At 37.6% G+C, this 15,805-nt stretch overlaps 1 protein-coding gene across 2 annotated transcripts in view; it reads right to left on the bottom strand.

The window, feature by feature from the left end:
- Positions 1-15,805, bottom strand: part of FGD4 (FYVE, RhoGEF and PH domain containing 4) — a 124,316-nt gene that overhangs the window by 11,777 nt on the left and 96,734 nt on the right. For both annotated transcript variants that reach the window (XM_077827837.1, XM_077827847.1), the window contains exons 6-11: positions 14,934-15,079; positions 8,206-8,362; positions 5,987-6,125; positions 4,937-4,995; positions 4,158-4,304; positions 2,031-2,203 (exon numbers count right to left, since the gene is read on the bottom strand). In XM_077827837.1, coding sequence (XP_077683963.1) covers positions 2,031-2,203; positions 4,158-4,304; positions 4,937-4,995; positions 5,987-6,125; positions 8,206-8,362; positions 14,934-15,079 — 821 coding nt within the window. The remainder of the gene's footprint in view (positions 1-2,030; positions 2,204-4,157; positions 4,305-4,936; positions 4,996-5,986; positions 6,126-8,205; positions 8,363-14,933; positions 15,080-15,805) is intronic.

The following is a 15,805-nucleotide window of genomic DNA, read 5'->3' as shown; positions in this document are numbered from 1 at the left end:
ATTGTTTTCAAAGCATCTCAATAAGGCCTCTAAATTCAAATCCTATGAAAACATGCCTTGTACCCCAAGTAAATACACTACCGTAATCTGGTGATGGGGTAAATACAAACCCAATTTCCTATGAATTTTGAATCAGGAAAAAAAAGACTTGAAATAGTGTAACCCACACACCACCTGGGTGTGGTGTTCTGTCCCATCTAGTGGCACCGAGACCAATTAAAGAGACAGATGAAATGAGTCTGCTCTACAGCCTTAGCTAACAGCCAACTGGCTTTTAGCTTATGCAGTAGGGGCTCATTCACTAAATTCCAGAGGTCCCACCAGGGTCTGTCGGCATTACAATAGCACCACAGTATTTTTTGTTCTGCTACTCATTTAACACTTCCTCCCCTCACTTTGATGAGGTAAGGTGCATACAAAAAGAATTCTCACTCACACTCACACAATCCTTTTGATTTTTCCTACTGCTGGATGGGATGTGCAGGTGAGATCACATACCCATCTATGGTGAGAATGCCTCCAGTGTCACTTATGTATTTTGTAATATTACTGCAACTAGCAATAAAACTAGAATCCAAAAATAGAAGGACAGAGTCCTGTTCCTCATTCTTTACCATCTGTAAATATTGGAAAAATGAATCTTCTAATTAGATAAAATAATTCTCCCTAATCCAACAACTCAACTAACTTTTAAAAGTAGTATGTAATCCCCATATCAGACAAGCAATCCCTCCATGTAGGAAGTGATCTACTATCTATTTAAAAAAAAAAGTGACAAACACTAAAATGCACTCAAGCAGTAATTTGAAAATAAATATATAAAATTATCTGGAAAAGGGAATTCCTGGGGCAAACTAAACATTTCATCAGAGCTATGACAATTTATAGGATGAGATTTATGCATAGGATACATTAAGAATAAAGTATGCATCAACTAAGATTATTTTAGTCTCACTGATCTAGTTTTAGGGTGGCATTTTTGTACATAATACTTCACAATTTTGAATGAACTTTATGAAACACAGCCTAAAATGTTCACAAAAACTAGACAAGTTTCCCCCCTAAACTAAATAACTTTAGTGCTAATGAAAGTACTAACCACCCTGGAAGTTGAACAAAATAAAAATAGTTGATAACTGCATTTTGTTCACAGTCACAAAATGCTTTGCACATGTGAAATGCAGCTGCCTCCAGGTGGAACACAGTCAACACATTGTATGGTGTTACTTCTGCCACCACACAACAATTTCTGACCAGTAGGATATGTAATAAAAAATAATCTATTATTGAATCAAAACATTAAAAGACAAATTTACCTTCATGGAAGAGTCCTAATACAATTTAATACAAAATAACTTTTCTATGGGTTTTGAATCATCCTATAGAATTGACAATTGTATCCCTGCCATCAAATTATACTGGACAGTTAAAAATCTTACAAGATTATAATTTTCAATTACATTTTAAAGCTTTTAAAAGGTAATTTATACAGATCGGTTACATTTTTAGAGAGAGCAGTGTTATAATTCCTCTTAAATTATAGAGGATTTTTCCATAAAGCTAAAAAGGCAGAGGACTGTGAAGCCTTTGTTTATTCACAGAACATATACAACGTGCACAAAAAAGACCACAAAAACTTTTCTACAGTGCCTGACAGTATGCTTCTATCATGAACTGCAAACACCACTGTTCAGGATGAAAGGTCACTTCTGCACGTGGGTTTAATCCTTGGTCTTTCTGCAGAGGCTGTCAACAAGGGTTAAATGTGGCAGTGATTTCTGAAAAGAGGAATCTTATCCACTAAAACAGAACTAGGCAACCAATTTATTCAAAATGGCCGAACAGCAGTGAGGACAATTTCTAGGTCCACCAACCTGGGCCATTTTTCAAATTAAAGGTTTACAAATAAAAGGCTCACAAATAAAAGGCTCCCTATCACCTTATCAGTTCTTCAAAATCAACCAGTCCCACAATTCTCCTCTATTTTTATATATTTTTTTAATGCTTCGAAAGTAGACCACACCTCTTACCTGGCCTGCAACTCCAGTGTTCGCTCTTTTCCAGACACCTGGAAAGTGCATGGATACTCTTCATTGTGTGTTTCTACAATCTTCATACCATCAATACCAACCCTTGTTCGCACGGAGTACTTGGATCCCACCAAACTGAATTTGGGTACACAATACAGCAACATGTTGTTGAACTATTAGAAAAAAGAAAAGAAAAAGGACACATCAATAACAAAGAAAGGCAAGTATAATGTATTAAGAGATGAATCGCATTTATCACCTTACAAAAACAACTTGAGGGAGACTGTGATTAGGCTTGTTAATGTCAGACAAAATAAAAATGGAAAGAACTGATACTATGGATAGGATTTAGAAATAAAATTAAAAGCCAACTAATTGATACATTTAAAAGCCAGCTACTGCATATGTACAGTAATTTTCATAATGTTTATAATCAAATACACTGAGTGGATGTGATGTTTAGCAACACTGTAAGCCTTTTGCTAAGAGTTTTCCAAGCCGATTTCAATATACTGAACAACTGCGTAAATAGATTTTTTTAAAAAAATCTTTATACTATAAGAGCAGCAAATTGACTCTGAAGGAATTTCCAGTCTATTGTGTCAACTCATATAATGGTAGATTTCTGTTTTTTCTTCACAGTACTTTTTTTTTTTTTAAATCAAAGTTACATTGAGAATATGTAAATCCACAAAAGGAAGGGAAAAATTATATGAGGCCAAGGTGGACAAGCTGAGGACATCGACCTTCTTTGTAAAGTGCTTTGGTTTCTACTGAAGAAAAGCACTATATAAGAGCTAGGTATTATTAGTATCGTTTATTATTTGTAGCTTTTAAATAATCATTGTTTAACAGCCTAGAATTTCAGCCTAGGAGGGTATCCACTACTATGAGTTTGTGCTTTTGAAGATTTAAAATCAGATCCATAATGGTTAACAGATTTTTCTTATTATTAAAACCAGAAACTCATATTTTTAAATGCTGTTTCATAGAAGCATAGTCTAGCACATTAAGATGACTTAAGGCCTTTTTAATATTTCTTAGTGCTTCAGAAGTCCTGTTGACTAGGGGCTTGCTTATCTCTGGAGCACACTTTAAAACCACTCTCAAGAAAAGCATCATTATGGATTTCATACAATGGCTGGTGAAGGATTCAATATGATTCCTTTGATGGTCTAAGCCACATTCATGTCAACTGAAGTCTATATCACAGATATGGCACATCTGAACTTTTTATGTCCCTCATTTTAATATCATGTCTAGCCACATTCAGAGACTTTTACTAATAATTTATTCCTCTGCTAGAAACACGGGTGAGCAGAAATCCGTCCCTCAGAAACTACATACTTTACTAGCTAGAGAGCATGAAGCATCCAGTGGCCCATACAGCAAATGGCAAAAATCAGGGCTTGAATTTGCCATTTTAATATATTGGCAGCAATGAGTTATATCAAATATTCCACAATGGAATTAATGAAGAATCACTGATGGAATCCAACAGTGCTAAAATAAAGATAGCACTGAGTATGTGAACCAAGGAAATGTGATTAGGTAAAGCAATGAGAGCTTTTGAAAAGAGGGTATGAAGTTTCCAGGGGTACTAGTTTCTTACAAGGCTATGTGACTCATTTGGTCACATCACACTCAAGGATTTTGAAGGACATCTAATAATTACTATACCTGTAACACACATGCATGTTCAATCAGACCACTTGATTAGCTAAATCTACTGCTATAAAATACTATTCTAATAATATCTAATTAGAATAGAATCTTAAATACTTTTGTTTCCAAAATGTAAGCACCCCAAATACAGTAGTAGATTCTATCAATAGAAATGACTAGCCTCCATGGTAGCTATAGCAACTAAGACCGACCAATATTGCATTTATTCTTAGATATGTTACTGGACCCTGGTTTAATTCTATTTGAAACATTCTTTTCTAAATGATTTTTGTCATTTTTCAGCAAGCGTTGTGGGTAAAATCTCGGCTCCAGGTGAAGTTAATGGCAAAATTTCCCCATTGACTTAAATGGAGAGAAGATTTCACCCTTGCTTTCAGGCAGCTCCATGAAATTTGAAACAAGCCTAACATCAGTCACACAAACACAGGTTTTGATACTTACTAAGAAAAGGTATCGTTCTTGGGCGGATGTATTACGAGCAGCAAGTTTAAGGATCTGTCCTTCTTTTATCAGCTCATTTGAGGGGTTGACAATATCTTCCTCTTCTCCCAACATCTCATACACCTCCAACAACTTCTTTAGATTCTCCTTTTCAATTAAAATAAAACTACATTTATGAATAAGTGATTTTGCCAATGTAAAATGGTTTACCTGAAGCTTATGTAAGAGTCTGAAAAACGCTAGTTTAAAAGAATTTATATATATATAAATTGCCAGAACCAGATTGTATTTGGGCATAAACTGTTTCTAGTAATCTAATTTATCTAACCAGTATTTTAGAATGTACTTATATAGAGTGCTATTTCATGTCCAAAATATTTTACAAATATTTAATGGTTTATGGACCACAACATCCCTGCGAGGGAGATAAGTATTTTCTCCATTTTACAGGTGCAGAAACAAAAACACAGAAAAGTTAAGTGACCAGTATAACCTCTTACTGGCAGCCAGGAATAATACAGAGAAATCCCAATTCCCACTCCCGAGTTTTAGTTACAATATCATATTTTATCAAGCATTCCAGCTGACAGTAAAAAGGACAATATAAATAGCAACATTTTGGAGCAAAGAAACCAAAGTTTACAAGTTTCACTGTTTGAAAAATCTGCATTTCATATACCTGGTAAAATTCACAGAATTTCCTAGCTGTACATGCTACTTAATACACAAGACTAAAACCAGAGGATTAAAAAGGGGAAAACCCCACAAAAGCCACTTACCATTTTTCGTATAGCACTATTGGAGTGACTGGCTGCTGTGGAAATAATTTCCAGGGATTCTAGATGGCACCGAAAATGAAAAACAAATGAAAATACATTGTTATTTACTATAGTACACACACTACTAGGTCGAATGGCATAGTTGTAAATTTCATACGAACGTCAACCTTCTCAAGCCCCAAAATTGTCAATAAAGTAAGGTACAAGTGTTTTGTCCAACAGGGTACTTTTGCCTTAATTGAATGTAAAATATAATAAAAATTAGAGCTAACAGATTAGATGCTTGAAAAGCTTAGCAGGAATCCTTGCCAGTTTTAATCAATTATTGTAGGGTGTTTGTGGCATGAATTTCAAAATTCATGAACTTGAGTACTTGTACCCAAAATATGATTCTGAGAATCATGGCTCCTTCAATCAGGGAGCAGAAACATGCAGTGTGATCTACAGAGCCAACCAAAACAGCTCCAATTTCAAATACTTTTAAGAAACTGCTCCAGGCCAAGAATTATTTGCAGAAGCTATTTGATCAACAATTCTGAATAAGAAAAAATATGATCTATTTTGCATAATTTATACATGAAAAATGATAAAACTTGAAAATGGAATCTATTTTCACAAAAAATAGCTGAAATATGTATTTTAAAAAAACAAAATATGGATCCCATTTTCAAATTTTTTTTCAGCAAAGACCATTTCTATATAAAAAGCCACACAAAAGTGGGTTTAAATGCCAAACTAGCCTTCTCCTAAGGATTGTGCATATGGCATAGTTTCAGAAAAGGGTGCAAAATCATGTGAAACAAAAGTAGAATTTTTGTGCTCCATGACAGGAAGGACAAATTGTAAGTTTCACTGCTCTAATGCTAGCCTAGAAATCAACATAAAAAATGGGTCATTTTTCAGAGACTCTTACAACTCTACACTAACATTTTCCCTGCAATAGTGTTCCTTTACCTCATTTTTATTAGGATAGCTTTAATTTATAGGGTTCTTTTATTACTGTTTTCTTATTGCTATATTAAGTAATCACACAATCCATGAAATACTTACTTTCAGCATCCTTCCAGTCTAGGGAATCTTGAGGCAGTTTCCTTAGGTAGTCCTTTAGTAGCATCTCATAGCGTGGAATGCGTTGTACTGGTTCTAGCATATGATGTTGCAATGTCAAACTCCCACAGACTTTTTGTGTCTAGGAAAATGTAAATATATTTAGATACCACAGTTCAGACAATATTTTTCCATAACTTAGCGTGTGATAACACAATATAAAGGTGTGACTGACCTAAATCCTAATCAAATAATTAACATTCTTTCCAATGACTTTAAAAGCAAATAAAGTTAATTATTGTAAAGCAGGGAGAATCACTGTATTTATTTTCTTTGTATCAAGCAGAAAGAATTTCATAAATAGGACCACAAATGATATTGCATTTGAACTTAATTTTTCTAATAATACCTGTAATAACTGATTTTAAGCATCTAATTCAGTTAATAAGGGATAAACTGAATTTACCATGACAAGTCATAAGATCAAGGCATATTCTTCTGGCCTCTAATATGGCACACATGTATGAAAAATGCTGTCTTTCAATACATAGTTATACATGATGTAAAAACAAGGGTAGCTATTTTGAGAAAAATAATGTCTGTTTACTTCCATTTCCTTAGAAAGGAGTAAACTGTAGATTAGACTAAAGCACACAAAAAGAAGTCCCTTATTGAGGACCACACATTCTGCTTAAATTGCACCACACTGCAGGAATGTCTTATTCCTTTCCTAAACTTCTAGTTGGTTGGTCTGTAGGCTGGAAATGATATCCATAATTAACAGAAAAATCAAGAAGGGGCCCTGGAGAGGTGAAGTTACAGACTTTTCCAAAGAGATACATTTCCATGACTGACTGCTTCTATACCCTTCAATTACTCAATTTTTAGGATTGTAAACGTACTTCCTAACTCAGGTGTTTTGGAAAACTGCAGGTCATGTCAGCCAACATGACAAGTTAGGAATTTAGAGATGGGCAAGTATGTAATTGTAAAAAAAAAAAAAGTTATTTACTTTTTAGTATCTTTGACTGACAAAGCAAATTCATTGGTCCTCGTGTTTTAACATTTATGCTTTGATCGATGATGCGTTTCACTGGAGAGGAAGGATATGGGAAGGAAAAGGAAAACTAGGACAAAATGGAACCCTGACTTGCTTCTAAGGGACCAGAAAAATAGATTGTGTTATGGAATGGTCCATCCAAATACCCCGTGAGAATCTGTTTCATTACAAAAACAAAAATCCCCCTGACTGCATAGCCCTATTTGTCACCTAACGCTCCCCACTGGAACTCATAAGGGGTATCAAACAATTACAATGCATACTTGATGGGAACCACATCCTGAAAGAAATCTTTCCCAACCCTCTCTTCTGGGCTTCAAACAATCCCCCAGCCTATCCAAGCTCATCATCAGAAGCAAGCTTCCCATAGACCAGGAAACATCAATTCAAAGCAGCACCAGACTCTTTGAGAACAACAGATGCAGAACCTGCAGACATAACTCCACTGCTAAAATGATCAATGCCCCCCACAAAACACTTTTCAAAATCCATGGTTCCTATACATACCCATCGCAACATTGGTATACCTCATCCAGTGCATCAAAGACTCCAACAACAACTACATGGGTGAAACCAGTCAATCACTATACTCTCAAACAAACTCGCATAGAAAAATGATAACAGACAAAAAATAACCTATCACCCATGGGTGTATATTTTTCACAAAGCAAAGCAATCACTCCATATCTGACCTCTCAGTGCTCATCCTCATAGGAAACCTACACAACTGCTACAAAAGACAAGCCTGGGAACTTAAATTCATAACTCTGTTGGACACTGAAAACCATGGACTTAACACAGACTGTTGTAATGAGCCATAAAACCAATTTGTAAAACACCCTACTGCCTGCTCACCCTTTACTTAAAATGAAGTGGGAAGTTGTCTCCTACTGTGTGTGTGAACCCCTTAGACTTGTCCCACCTTGTATTTAGCTCAGACACTCTGGTTACCTTCTCCAGACCTGAGGAAGAGCTCTGTGTAGCTTGAAAGTTTGTTCCTTCCACCAACAGAAGTTGATCCAATAAAAGATATTATTACCTTACCTACCTTGTCTTTCTAAGGGACTGGATATTTGATGATTTAAAACGGTCTTTCAGAAATATAGAAAATGACACATACACACTACTTTGTAGCTTTTCAAGAAATAGTCTCCTACATTACCTGAATGTCCTGAATAATGGATTTGAATAGAGGTGACCGCTCAGTCCACATTTTCACCAGTTCCATTGCATTATCAAAGTTTTTCACATACTCTCCATACATCTTGAGGAAAGGAGCTAACTTCTGCAGAATATCTCCAATTCTGGGGGTCCCAGTCCTGCAGAGCAAGAGGATTGAATCTCAACTTCACAGCAAATAAGTAAAAGCCGACAAGGTATTAACTAGCTGACAGAATGAGGGAAAAATATTATTTAAAAAATCTAAAGTAATGAATCCTCCAAGGATCCTTTACTACATAAAGGATCCCAGTCTGACCTTCAAAGGAGATCTGCAAAAGTGAAAACAATCTTTGTGTCCTATCTTGATCATGTATAAAGGCCTTAAGTAAGGAATAAAGCACTATATAAAATGTTAATTCTTCTTTCATTATTTCCATTTAGTGAATGGCATTTCTCTGAGCTGCCATTATAAGTTATACAACACTGCACTTCTCAGCTGGAGGTGAAAACTCAGGAGGCCAATTAATGCAGAACTGAGAAGATTCCAGTATTGCTAGAAACTATTGAAAAAAATCAGACAGTTTTAAGTTAATTATGATAAATTTCATACTTTGAAAAAAAAATTAAGTCACTTAGAAGCTTAAAGTAGTAAAGAATGTCGTGTTGCTTTAGGTCCACAGTAAACACGTAGCATTTAGCAGCTTTTCAAAATTTGAAAAATCACTTCGTGCTGACCTTTTCACAAACATACAGAGTTTGCAACAAGGTTCCAATAGTTTAATGAGCCAAACAAGAAATACCCTACAAATGAAATGGGCTACTTATCTATAGCTGCTAGTTTACCGAAGGTGGTCTGATTTCACTTTCCCTCCAGAGAAACTAAATTTTCAAGGCTGTCTCTAATGCCAGACCTGAAGGTGTCCAATTTTTACAAGCTTGGGCAGTAGGCCACATCAGAGATGTCCAAAAAAGTCAAGCACATTAAGTCTACTATGACTTCAGAACCCCTCCATAAGTAGGGCCCTTCGTTTTCATTTTTTATTTTATTTAATGTTTCCCAGGAATGTATTGGTATTTATTACAACAAAAACAAAAGGTGAAAATTGGTGGAAAAAAATTACTAATTTTTCTGGGTAAATATTGGGTGGGGGAGGTTGGATGGAAGAAAAGGGGAAAAAGTACAGCAGATTAATGGAATTCAATGTGGTTTGCTGCAGAACTAGAACAGAACTCAAAACACAATGCCACCTCTGAGTTTAAGAAAACAATATAACTCTGATCCCCAAATAAAACTTTCCATTTGAATAAAGTTTACTATTGTAGACTTAGAACTATTAGGCTACAAATATTTACATTTAATAATTGGGCCACACCATTAGCAGCGCATACACTCAACTTCCTTTTCTCCTGTTTTTGTTTTTTTTAACTTGTGAATACTTCCCTTGTGTTCTGAAATGTATTCAGATACAGATTTTCATTTTTGTCCCGTTTAGTGTGTCAGATCTTTAAACTGTTATCTGCTAACAGCTTGAAAAATGTACATGGTGGGTGTGAGATTCAACAGTACGTTCAGATGTGCACGTACTTCAGAGCTTGCGTGCGTCTGTTTATTGTGTGTATCTTCTAGATTAATACATAGCCTTACTTCAACAGGAAGCGTGGCATATACACACAGATTAACGTATTATTGTAATATCTAAATCTCTCACAATGTATTGTATTTTCCTAATAAAACAAGCTATTTTTTTATATACTTGAATATATAAAAGTACAGTGAAAATTGGGGCTGGGGGGAAGTGAATAATACTTTTTGTAAAACCCAGGATTTGTGTGTGTGATAAAAATCAGTTTAAATGGAAAATGCAGGAGCTTATCCGTAAGGCACAGCACAAAGTACTCTGGAAGAACATGCAGCGCAGAGGCAGCTTGGAAAGAAGAATCTTCTGATGACAGAACGCATAGTGCCATCGGTGAACTGATGGCTGTAGATAACCAATCCATAAACGATTCAAACAATTTGTGTGTTGGCTGGCTCAGCAAAACTACCGGAACCTTGTTACCAGTTCCCAAACCATAACGTTATCCGCAATATATGCCCCTGTTTGAAAATGCTTGATTACTCGTGACAATGCTATCCATTTACCATAGACTCAAAGCCATACCCATTTTCACCCATGCCCATTTTCAGTGGGCTAAGAGCACAACGTAAAACTTTAGAGCCTACAATTCCACTCAGTCCTACTTCAGCCAATCACTCAGACAAACAAGTTTGGTTACAATTTGCAGGAGATAATGCTGCCCGCTTCTTGTTTACAATGTCACCTGAAAGTGAGAACAGGTGTTTGCATGGCACTGTTGTAGTCGGCTGTCATAAATATAAAGGGAAGGGTAAACACCTTTAAATCCCCCCCCGGCCAGAGGAAAAGCCCTTTCACCTGTAAAGGGTTAAGTAGCTAGGATAACCTCGCTGGCACCTGACCAAAATGACCAATGAGGAGACAAGATACTCTCAAAGCTGGAGGCGGGGAGAAACAAAGGCTCTCTTGATCTGTGTGTTGCTTTTGCTGGGAACAGAAAAGGAATGCAGGTCAGAACTCCTGTAAAGGGCTAATAAGCAATCTAGTTAGATAAGCGTTAGATTTTGTTTTGTTTAAATGGCTGATAAAATAAGTTGTGCTGAATGGAATGTATATTCTTGTTTTTGTGTCTTTTTGTAACTTAAGGTTTTGCCTAGAGCAATTCTCTATGTTTTGAATCTGATTAGCCTGTAAGGTATTTACCATCCTGATTTTACAGAGGTGATTCTTTTACTTTTTCTTCAATTAAAATTCTTCTTTTAAGAACCTGATTGCTTTTTCATTGTTCTTAAGATCCAAGGGTTTGGGTCTGTGTTCACCTATGCAAATTGGTGAGGATTTTTATCCTGCCTTCCCCAGGAAAGGGGGTGTAGGGTTTGGAAGGATTTTGCGTGGGAAGACGTTTCCACATGGGCTCTTTCCCTGTTATATATTTGTTAGACGCTTGGTTGTGGCAGCAATAAAGTCCCGCGGCAAAAGGTAAAATAGTTTGTACCTTGGGAAAGCTTTAACCTAAGCTGGTAAGAATAAGCTTAGGGGGTTTTTCATGCAGGTCCCCACATCTGTACCCTAGAGTTCAGAGTGGGGAAGGAACCTTGACACCAGCGTTGCAAGATATTTACGTGCCAGATACACTAAAGATTCACATGTCCCTTCATGCTTCAACCACCATTCCAGAGGACATGCGTCCATGCTGATGACGGGTTCTGCTCAACAGCTATCCAAAGCAGAGCGGACCGTTGCATGTTCATTTTGATCATCTGAGACAGATGACACCAGCAGAAGGTTGATTTTCTTTTTTGGTAGTTCAGGTTCCGTAGTTTCTGCATCTGATTGTTGCTCTTTCAATACTTCTGAAAGCATGCTCCACACCTCGTCCCTCTCAGACTCTGAACAGCACTTCAGAGGCTTAAAACTTGGGTCGAGTGCTAGAGCTATTTTTAGAAATCTCACATTGGTGCCTTCTTTGCATTTTGTCAAATCTGCAGTGAAAGTGTTCTTAAAATGAACATGTGCTTGGGTCATCATCCAAGACTGCTAGAACACGAGATATATGGCAGAATGTGGGTGAAACATAGAGCTGGAGACATACCATTCTCCCCCTAGGAGTTCAGTCACACATTTAATTAACATATTTTTTGTTTTTTGAAGAGCATTATCAGCATGTCCTCTGGAATGGTGGCCGAAGCATGAAGGGGCATACAAATGTTCAGCATATCTGGCATGTAAATACCTTGAAACGCCAGCTATAAAAGTGCCATGCAAATGCCTGTTTCAGTTTCAGGTGACATTGTAAATAAGAAGCAGGCAGCATTCTCTCCCGTAAATGTAAACAAATTTGTTTGTCTTAGCGATTTGCTGAACAAGAAGTAGGACTGAGTGGACTTGTAGTCTCTAGTGCTTTACATTGTTTTGTTTTTGAGTGCAGTTATGTAACAACAACAAAATCTACATTTGTAAATTACACTTTCACAATAAAGAGATTGCACTACAGTATTTGTATGAGGTGAATTGAAAAATACTATTTCTTTTGTTTATCATTTTTACAGTGCAAACATTTGTAATAAAAATTATATAAAGTGAGCACTGTACACTTTGTATTCTGTGTTATAATAGAAATCAATGTATTTGAAAATGTAGAAAAACATCCAAAATATTTAATACATTTCAATTGGTATTCTATTGTTTAACAGTGCAATTAATCGAGATTAATTTTTTTAATCACAATTAATTTTTTTGAGATAATTGAGTAAGTTAGCTGCGATTATTCAACAACCCTAGTCTCAAGATGTCATGACCAACTGGAACACCATTTACCCATGATTAACTGCCTGCTGTAATATAAACAGGTTCTCACTGCCTTTTGTTCAAAACAGTCTTAGTTAATCCACCAAACACAACCCAGCAAAGTCCGTAGAGCTTATAATTCTAGTGCCATTTAGGGTATATGGCTTCACTGCAGAGTTAGCCCAGACTAACCTAGCCTGGTGCATCCCCACTGCAAAGTCCTCTTTGTGCAATAGTATCCCCAGTGGTGCTGCACTAGTCAGTGAACTGGGATGGGATTTCTGGTGGGATATCCCATGGATCTTAGTATGAATTAACCTGGGCTCTTCCGTGAATTTGTTTGCAGGATGCTCTCTCTCACTTAGCATGGAGCTGCTGCCTGTGTCAGCGACATAAGAACACTTTATCTAAGTAACTTCCAAGCGGAGCTCCTCATTAATGCAGACTGTTTTGTACACAAAACCAAACAGCATTCGGCATCAAGAACTTCTAATGAGATCATCACTAAGGAATTCAGTCTGCGAGCCACAAAGTGATACTTAGCACACATTCATGAACTAGCGCTGCTCAAATTCTTTGGAAGCACAGCAAAAATGGAGTGAGAAAATGTGGGGTTAAAGTACTGAGCCAGTGTAGGTGACTTCAGTGCAGAAGGAAGGAAGGAGGTAGACAAGAAATCACAGCCTAGGTAGAATTGTGGGTTAGCACTGGAGGCCTAACAGAACCTGGGCTTGATTAGCCTGCATTCTCATGGCAAAGCAGGCAGGTTGCCGGACCAGGCTGCAATGAAACTCTACCTCAGGCTATACCCTCAGCTGTGCCTGCTAGCCCTGGGCCACCCCCCCACCTGGAGGAGCAGTAGTGGCAGCAGGGGTGCCCCGGGTCATCCCCAACCCAGAGGAGCAGCAGCGAGGCCCCGGGCTGTCCACCTGTCCCCAGGAGCAGCAGCAACTGCCGGAGCACCTTCCCCACATGCTGGAGTGCCCTCCTCCCACCCCACGTTCCTTAGCACCTAAGATTTAGTTAGGGGTATTTTTCATAAAAGTCATAGCCAGTTCTGTTTATTGCTCCTGACCTGTACGTGACTTTTACTAAAAAACCCGTGACTAAATCATAGCCTTATTCATGAGTGGCTCTGGGAGCATTCATGCAATTTTGCTGTGTGTGGGGCTCCACATGATGATGGCTAAGTGATCACAGTGCCTAGAAGGGTTTGCTGTTTGTCACTGGCATAGCTTTGTGAGAGACAGCCCAGGTTGGAGAGTTAAGGGGGAACAGTTGTCCCACAGTTCCAGGTTGTACTCCGGGATCCTGTCACAGTATTTTACTAATATGACACATAGTACAGTCTGTCTCCTATAATTTGTGCTCTTTCTCTAAGGCAGAATGTAGTTTATGTATGCTATAGCTTTTAAAGCATTACTGAAGTAAATCGTACTTCCCCTCCCCCAAAATTGAGCAGTTTAATATTTGGGTTCATATTTAGTATCAGATTTTTTTTTGATGAATCCAAAAAGATGAATTTCTCGTATACACCATTATAATAAAGTATTTAATATTGTACGGAATGCAAGCTTAATGTTAAGCATTACTTTATTTTATGCTGTTTAGGTGTTATCTAATTCTGATACTTCCTTGCTTTATAGAAAATGTTACTTTTTTTGAAGAATTAGGTTGGATTAAATAATTTGAGTGTGTGCTGACAACCGCTATGTCTAGTGTTATCACAGCACAGCACACTTCTAGTTATTTGCACTAAGGAGGGAAAATAAAAAGCTTATCCAGAGTACAAAATGCCCATTACACAATATTTTAACACATATACCACCCTGGCTTGCTCTTTTAACATGACTTTCCTTTGAAAAAATGCCATGACAACATCATCCTAAAAATAATTCAGAACCAGGTGTTAATTACTAAATGATAAAGTTAAAACATGTAATAATAAAAGGAATTCTACTTTATTATAGCGTAGAAAGCAACGATAAAAATTAATGCATCAGGTTCTTGCACAATAACTGTATAAACATTCATTTGCACCAATTCCTGTATTTCAGGCAACAGACTCATCGGGTAGCATGTAATCTTAAAGGGCTACTGCTCCCATTCAACTAAAGATTTTACATGTGAGTAATTCCACTGACTTCACTGAGACAATGCGTGTGCTTAAGCTAAGGACATGCTTAATTCCTCTATTAAACGAAACCCTGATGAACAGTAGAGTAGCAGACACTTTTTCCCAGCAGCAGAACTTCCCTGGAGCATTTTAACGGTAAAAGTGTCCTCTGTCTCTGTCATGTAACAATTTCTATGCTAGCTCAGACCCATTATTAAAAGGCTTAGTATCTTTCAAAACAATTCTTACCATTCTTGCATTCTTTTCTCAAGCTCCGGAAGCAAGAATTTACTGTGGAAGGCATTGATCGATGAAATATTAGAAAAGATTTTATTGACCACCTCAGCTGGAAATGAACCCCTGTTAGCTTCCTCCAATAATCTGCCATAGAATACCTGCAACAGAGGAGAAGGACTTAAAAGTTAACAGGCCAATGTGCATTTCTGTTATCTTTAAGTGGTACACAGCAGACAAACGCCCCCCCACCCCCCAAGCATTTCAAGATGGTTACTGTTGTTGCTAAACTGTGGGAGCATCCAAAATTACTGAAGTATTGTCCCCCCACTTCCCCTCACCTCCTTCAGATATCAGTGGAACTCCCCACCCCAATGTGCCCTCCAGGAGCCAGAGCAGCAGTGAAGCCCTGGGGAATAAGGCACTTCCAGAACACATTGGGTGCAAGTGATGTCATCATACTTTGCTTTCTTTCAGTTTGGACTACAGGCATTCTTTCTATCAGCTGACTGGCCTTTCTTTCTGGTCTCTTTTCCAGTCCTCCATCCTATCTTCTTTTCTTTGCTTCTCCCTCAACATCCCCTTTCCCTTCCCACTTCCATATTCTTAAGAACATAAGAATGGCCATATTGGGTCAGACTAAAGGTCCATCCAGCCCAGTATCCTGTTTACCAACAGTGGCCAATGCCAGGTGCCCCAGAGGGAGTGAACCGAACAGGTAATTATCAAGTTATCTCTCTCCTGCCATCCATCTCCACCCTCTGACAAACAGAGGCTAGGGACACCATTCCTTGCCCATCCTGGCTAATAGCCATTAATGGCCTGAACCTCCATGAATTTATCCAGTTCTCTTTTAAACCCTGTTATAGTCCTAGCCTTCACAATCT

Source organism: Eretmochelys imbricata, chromosome 1 (assembly GCF_965152235.1).
Source record: "Eretmochelys imbricata isolate rEreImb1 chromosome 1, rEreImb1.hap1, whole genome shotgun sequence".
In the NCBI taxonomy this organism is placed as follows: domain Eukaryota; kingdom Metazoa; phylum Chordata; order Testudines; family Cheloniidae; genus Eretmochelys; species Eretmochelys imbricata.
Note: the sequence above shows the minus strand (reverse complement) of the source record. Positions and strands in the feature narration are given on the sequence as shown.